The sequence below is a fragment of the Pavona decussata genome, unplaced genomic scaffold, assembly GCF_977016875.1.
Source record: "Pavona decussata unplaced genomic scaffold, jaPavDecu1.1 SCAFFOLD_102, whole genome shotgun sequence".
NCBI lineage: Eukaryota > Metazoa > Cnidaria > Anthozoa > Scleractinia > Agariciidae > Pavona > Pavona decussata.
The window spans coordinates 1,200,980-1,208,574 of NW_028145517.1; the positions used below are offsets into that span (position 1 = coordinate 1,200,980).

The 7,595-nt window shown below is 37.1% G+C and overlaps 1 protein-coding gene across 1 annotated transcript; it reads left to right on the top strand.

Moving 5' to 3' along the window:
* The first annotated feature begins 3,238 nt into the window (after positions 1-3,238).
* On the top strand, positions 3,239-5,107 carry LOC146471516 (uncharacterized). Its single transcript, XM_085120809.1, has one exon. It carries the CDS (start codon positions 3,425-3,427, stop codon positions 4,355-4,357), a length of 933 nt encoding a protein of 310 aa, XP_084976935.1. The 5' UTR covers positions 3,239-3,424; the 3' UTR covers positions 4,358-5,107.
* The last annotated feature ends 2,488 nt before the right edge of the window (positions 5,108-7,595 follow it).

Below are 7,595 nucleotides of genomic sequence, written 5' to 3' on the forward strand. Positions count from 1 at the left end.
CTCAACAATGAGAAGCAAACCCCAAACCAGTTTGGTAACTTCAGTTTAACGTGTTTTCCCGCGCTTGGGGCCCGTTACATGTATTTGCTTTGAGCTCTGATTGGTTCATTGCACTGTTTACGTCTGCTGTGATTGACCAGAGTAATTACTTTGGTTTTGGTTTTACGACACTCAATAAAAAATACCGCTCTTTCAGCAGTGAAATAGGTTGGTTTTCACCGATCAAGGGTACACGATATAAAAAGTTGGCGAAATTAAATTTACAATTTCAGTTATAGCTAAAAGCAATATTTTCAGGGTTACTTGTATATAAGGTTTATCGCTATTAAGTTAGGGTTTGAATTCATTTTGCAAACCATACGTCCTTACACAAGACCTCTAAAGCGCAATAAAAGCTTCTGAATACGTAGCTGTAAAAATGAAGAGACCATTAAGAAAGTAAAATGACAGCAATTTATGACTCCGCAATCATAAGCCTTCTATATTTCTAAACAATGTACCATAAAGTAGTTTGTGAAAACACAAAATGCTACGTTTGAAAACAAATGGAAGTTTTCTCATATTGATAAACAAATTCATGTTTTTTACGATTAATCCGTTTGCCAAAGGGTGTTCCTCTAAAACATGCATAAATCAGGACTGATTCTTGCTTTCAGACAAGATGCAAGTGAAATTCAGGTCAGTTTTAGACGGAACCTTAATAAGCAAACATCATCTAGCCTGCAGCTAAATCAAAGAGAATAACAATATTTGAAAAAAAAAAGTTAATGCCCACTTTAACATTTTAATAAAACACTTGGAAATGACACCATTAAAACAGTCTGGATGATGAGCGGATGTCGCCTTTTTCTGCTCGTTCATCAAGGAGTACAAATGCATAATCCGATGGTAGTTTTAAATTGCACGAAAATGGGAGAACTTATTAGGTGCAAGAAATCATGGTACTATAGATGTAATCGCTTTCTTATAAATTTACTCCTAAATTATCACACTTACTTTCAAGCAAATGGAAAAGCATTTAAAAACACAAAAATTAAAACACTATCTGTACAAACCCAACGCTTGGCAATCGCACAATATGGGGCATTGATATTTTCGGTGTCCTTAGCCGCTATTTGTATCTACAAGCTCACGAGTTTTCCTCGGATTCTCAGAAAGCTGTTCTTTTTTTTTAGAGCAGGTCAAGAATATCCATGATAAATATCCGTGCCGCGCGTTTTTTCGCTACAAATAAAGGTTATTATTTATTTACAACTCAAATTTGCCTAAAAAGGAAGGCATGTTTTAAGACTATCATTCTCATTGCGGAATACGGAAAGTCAGACGCAATTAAATTGCCATTAAAAACTAAGTAAAATTAACAACATTCTTATGAAAAAAGTGTTGTGTCATTTAGCTTTCCAGATACAGAATTTCAAAACTTATCATTTGGGCTTCATTATAATAAAGTTGGACTGGGTTGAATCAATTCTTTATTTTAGAAATTAATGGCGCAATTTCGAGCATTTTTTTAAGCTGTGAGGGAAGTGTATAGCTGTATGAAGATGTTTTCACTCCCAAATCAAAAGTCGCCATTGTCAAGTTCTCTCAAAGTTGCCATAAAAGCAGGTGAATTAAAAATAGGAAATGTATGGGCCAATGAAGCAATTTATACGCGATCATTAGCCTTTCAGTACATATATCTAATGAGATGTTTTTGGTGTGTAGTTGCTGTATATATTTTGTAGTGCTGTAAAAATAAAGAGTAAAAAATATACAGCGATGCTACAAACCAAAACATCTAAAAAGAGATTTTAATTATCCAATTTAAGCTTTTCCAATAAGTAGCAAAGAAAACTACAAAACCCCCAAACAAGATGAGCGTGCGTCAGAAAGCGCTTTTTTACTGTAGAAATAACCACAAATATCGCGTAATATTTACACTAGTTCGCGCGTTATTGGAACAGTACTAAATGGAGTTGGAATAAAATTCAAAACAATGTAGCAAAAATTAATGCCATGATAATATACCAAAAATCACATAAATGATTATTGAGGTTACTCTGTGTAGATAAAATTGGTTCCTATTTAAAATGTAAATGCAAATCACGGTACCTTTCATTAATTGGTCAGCTAAAATTGGTCTAGAACCAGCAGCTTATTTGGCTCGTGAATAAATCAGTTTTTTTACTTCTTTCAACCGGATGCAATATTTGAAATCAGTCTTATCTCAGGAAATAAATCGGTCATTGGCCTAACCACTAGATCACAAGAGTCTTCTACAAAAACTCCGAATAACAATGATTGACAGACGTATCAACCTTCTTTTAAATTTCAATGAACACTCTTGGAAATGAGCTCTAAATCATGTGGTTTGACAGCATGAAAACAGTCTAGCTAGGCGGATATCATTTTCTTCTCGTTCATCACTGAGGACATGAGCAAAAGCTGACGGCGATTTCATTAAAACTGAAATCGAAAATTGCACCGTGCAAAATTAGAATGAACTGATAGCACACCAGAAGTCTTCAGCTGCTACGAATATAATCACTTCACGTAATTTTTATTCCTAAATGATAAATTCTATCTTCGATCAAACGGAAAGACACTGAAAACAACCAAAAATGTAAAGATACCATCTGTAAAATCCAATGCTCATGAATCGCAATACTTAATCGAGATCATATCAGTGGAGCCTGCAACGCCAAGAATCCAAACTCGTCCTCATATTTCACGAAAACAGCGGCGGCTTCATTTCTGTCTGCGGCAAATCTTGATTCGAGCAATAAGACCATTTCGGTCAAAAGCATGCGATATTAACAATAATATCAAGAGAGCATTGCGAAGTCGACTGCTTTGACGTCATAATTCGCGTTGTATTATTTTGTTGCCTCTGATATTTTGGTAATATTTTATGCCCTTTCTTTTTCCTTCTTCCTTTAGTTTTCTTTTCGTTCTTCCCCGGATAATTAAAATTGCCTTAAAAATTAACTGTACCACTTGCACTGACATTCTTCACTTGAAAATAATTATTTTTTGCTGCATGCCTTCGAGCAATTAAAATCCATCAAAATTCAATGGGGGATGGCCGGTATTTATCGCAAGGAAGCGGTGAATAACCCAAGTTACGAAAACATTTATGACGTCGCCTTTTAGTAGCTACTGTGGATTAAGGCTCTTTTTGTCAATCGACACTTTCTTTTTGTCTCTTTAAATCGCCTGCTCTTAGTTACCCAGCAACATCTCGAAGATAATTTATGTACATTTCACTCGAATGAGTAAGGAGGGCGATCATAACCACGAACGAAACTAAAAAAGCGCTTTCTCAAAACGAGGAATATTGAACTGGAGATGAGCTGGGGATTAAATGGTCTACATGGAGTTGGATGGAACACGAATTTTGCATCTGTTGATCGCTAGCTAGTTCTAAAGCTGATTGACTCTAATGGCGAGAGGAAAAACGGAGTGTATTTCACTGGCGTTTATACTTTCTTTACTATCAACAGCTATCGTTATTGGTCATGCAATGATGTTAATCGTATTGTGGAAGGATCCTTTGAAACGCTTTCGAACGGCGGCAACACTTTTCGTTTTTGGAATGGTGCTGGCCAATTTCTTGAGCGTTGTCAGCGCAGGCCCTCTAATAGTTTATCAGACCATTGCTGGCTGTACGGCTTTGAAAAGCATTTCAAATTTAGAAAAAATTTCTAAGGCTGGAAGCTTTTTGCTTTACTGGACAACCAGCGTTTCATATCTGTCGATGCTGGGTTTGTCACTGTGTCAGTACATTGCCGTAAAGCTTCCCCATAAACATACAGAGCTGGTCACCAAAAAGGCCACAGCAACTTCGCTTGCGATTATTACTCTTGTCTCATTGTCTATACCCACTCTGCTTCCTCTAGGAGTTGCGCCCTCGATGGTCGAAAAACTGCAACTGCACATTGCATTTCAAATGACTACGTTTTTCCTTTGTGCCATTTACGCAGCGCTCGGTAGAGAGTACCTTCGTCAGGTGCAGCGAGCAAGAGACGGCAATATTAATGCACAGGGAGCAACTTGCGTACGAGTGAGAGACCGAAATTTCACCAGGGCCAATCTAATGTTGCTAGCCTGCGTTACGGTTCTCAGCGTACCGATGTTGATTTCATGGCATTTATCAGTGTACGGGGAGAATTTGTTTTCTCCAGCTGAGACAAGCAGATGGACTTCAAGAGGCATCACAATCTCCATATTCTTTTTGAAAATCGCGCTTGATCCTTTCATTTACTGCTTACGACTAACAATTTACCGCAGAGCTTTTAAACTCATTTTCAAGCTGAGACATGGACGGATTGCACCAAGGCGTGAACAACAAGTAATCACCACGTTTCTAGCGTAGAACTGTATTAAAACCGGTTCTAACGAAATCTATCTGGTCGAATGTTTACATTATTTTTAGTGCGAGGCAAGTTTTATTTCGTGCACCCGTTGGTGCCTATCATCACTTTAAAAGATAAATCTGGCAATTGACGCTAGAAAACAACCAATTTCAATTAAGAGATTCCAAACTTAGCATTTTGTTTGGATGTAGGGATCCGCACTATCTAATCCCCAGAAACAAAGAACGAGAGTCTACACAGAAGGGAACACTTCATAGGAAGCAGACGTGTCTTTTATTATTTTCGGCATTATTAAGAGAAACCACTTACATATGACAACCAACGTACATTAATCCATGTAGATGCGGTGAGGCTTTGAGTGTTTGTGTGACAAAACAAATTGAAGTTGGACAAAAACTGCGTTCGGGATTTACATCACAGCTGTCTTGTTCAAAAAAATCCTTTCAACTTCCGCACTGTAATTCTCACCGTGCAACCTAATGGATATTTTAACCCTTTGTTTTCTTTTGTCTTCCCTTTCTATTCTAAATCCATTTCCAGAACTTCTCAACCATATTTCTGCACCTGAACACGACGTACGTTGGAAGCATGTTTTAGCCCTCACACTTCCAAAATGAGGGAAAATTAACACTGTTCTTGGATTCTGTGTTTAAAATATAAACTATAGTGTAGCTACTATAAGAAAACAACTGTTTGTTTTCTTTTTTTCATTTTTGTTTTTCTTTTGCTGGATATTTGATACTTGTATCTTAGACTTTAATCTAAAAGCAAAAAGAAAATATATTCTGTTATAAATCTACACCATTTAGAAGATTAACGGTGTTGAAAGCAATCCATGGTAGGAAATTTCTAAATTAAAGAAACATAATTAACGTCGCACAGAGTCATTAAAATCAAAAATCACGACCATCAAAAGTACAATTTCCCATTCAACTTTTCCAGAAGAAAAAAAAAAGAAAACCAATTTTATAACTACAATTAGTAAAAGCAGTTTTGTTGACTATTGGCTGAGCTTATGCCAGCCACATACACCAACTGAGACTAGAGTGATCATCATTAATTATTCCATCCCACACCTTTTCATAACTAAATAAATTGAAGCGAGACATGATAATAATTTTTAAGAATAACGAACAACACATTCTATAATACCGGAAAAATATAACTTGAAATTCTCCTTCGCGTCTCGATTTTCGATCAGATTCTTGATACCCGATACTTGTAAGAATCGAGTCGAAAATCGATACTTCTTCAACCAGGATCCAGCCAAGAATCGAGTCGAGAATAGCTATTTCTTCGTCGAGGATCGAACAAAGAATCGAGTCGAAAATCGCTATTTCTTCGTCAAGGATCGAACCAAGAATCAAGTCGAGAATCGCTATTTCTTCGTCAAGGATCGAACCAAGAATCAAGTCGAGAATCGATATTTCTTCGACGAGGATCGTGCCAATAATGAACTCCGCGCAAGCATCAAGAAAGCTGTGCTTATCGCTCGAATGATTCCATTCTATTTTCTACATGATGTAGACACACCGAGCAACATGGAATGGCCGTGTGTATTTTTTTTTTTTTTTTTTTTTCGTGTTAACAGATCCGGCAGTTACATGGGAGGGGATACGTTCGATGTGTGATAAGATTTTACTGTGGGGGTACTCCTTGATATCTTTTGTTGAGGACTCATGTTTCTTGGGCTTACCTTCTTTATCGGTTTGGATAACAAGTTAATTCTGGGGAGCCTTGATAACTCAACATACTGCAGTCATTTTGGATACCACGAAACCGTCAATTTTGGCGGAAACAGCTGACCGAAATCGCGCACGTGGTAAAAAAAAATGTAATGGACTATCATGAATAATTTGAATTTGAGAAGTGATAGTTGATGACAGTCGACGATAGATGGTTTTCAAACGAAAGCGCTAGTTTTAACTATCATCGAATACCTTCGACTAACGTCGACCGATTTTAGCCGATTTGGCTATAAGCAGGGGAAATTCCGCAAGCTTGAGCAGGATAGTATTGTTTTATTTTTAAACGCATTAATAGCAACGCAAAAATTTATTACAGAAAATCTGTAGACGATTTTTTCTTTCTTTTTGCCATTTTTGTTCCCGACACACGAAATTACGTATATTGCAGGATATCTGTTTATTTCTAAACACGAAAACTTCGGAAACATGGGGGGCTTAGCTAAGGTTGATAGCCTCTAGTTTATTTTCAGTTTTCCAGACGTGTTTGCAAAATAATTTCTTCGCGAAATGCATATTTTATTGCATACCTCAACAGGTTTCAACCTATAAGCTGGTTATTTATTGATTGATTGATTGATTGATTGATTGATTGACTGACTGACTGACTGACTGACTGACTGATTGATTGATTGATCGATCGATCGATTGATTGATTGATTGATTGATTGATTGATTGATTGATTGATTGATTGATTGATTGATTGATTGATTGATTGATTGATTGATTCATTCATTCATTCATTCCTGAACTGAGAAAATATTAGTCAGTTTTCAGCGCGTTTTTTTGCTTCGAACTCCTCATGGGAATTGGTAACCTCGCCCCAGTTTCTTTCCTTCCCATCCAAAATGGCGTCGCGCGCTTGCCATGGACAAACACCGAGTGCTGATTCCGACCGGAATCAAGCAAAATTTCAAGTGATCCATGCTTATAGTTTCAGCGTATAAAAACTCCATACAAACATATATTTTTAGACGTTTTAAGTTTACCGTGCACTTAAAAGAACCGCAGACATTTTATTTCAACACCTAGTTTCAACGGATATATCGTGATCAATTTGTAATGGTAGCAAGCCACGGAATGAGATGGCTCCACACACAGTAGGTTTGAGTTCGCAAACCCGTGTCAACACTAACAGTGCGATACAAGGTGACATCAAAGTCTTGAGCAAACTACTCAGCTACGTAGATGTAGTATTAAAGCCCGGGTATTAAAGCTTATGTTGACCAACAATGTTCTATTGCAAACATTTTGATTTCACGGTATTTGTGTTATACATTAATTGATCTAGCAACGTACGTACCTTCTTCAAGTAACAAGCCAAACAAACCAGTCATCCCGAAGCCTCAAAAGAACTTTATACACAAGAACATTTGTGACTGTACGTTTCAGCTTCGAGAAATCACCGCGCTTTTCCCAAACTCAGTCGCAACCGCGAGAAAGCTGAAAACTAGGTACCAGTTTTTTTCTCGGAGATAACAAAAAAAGATG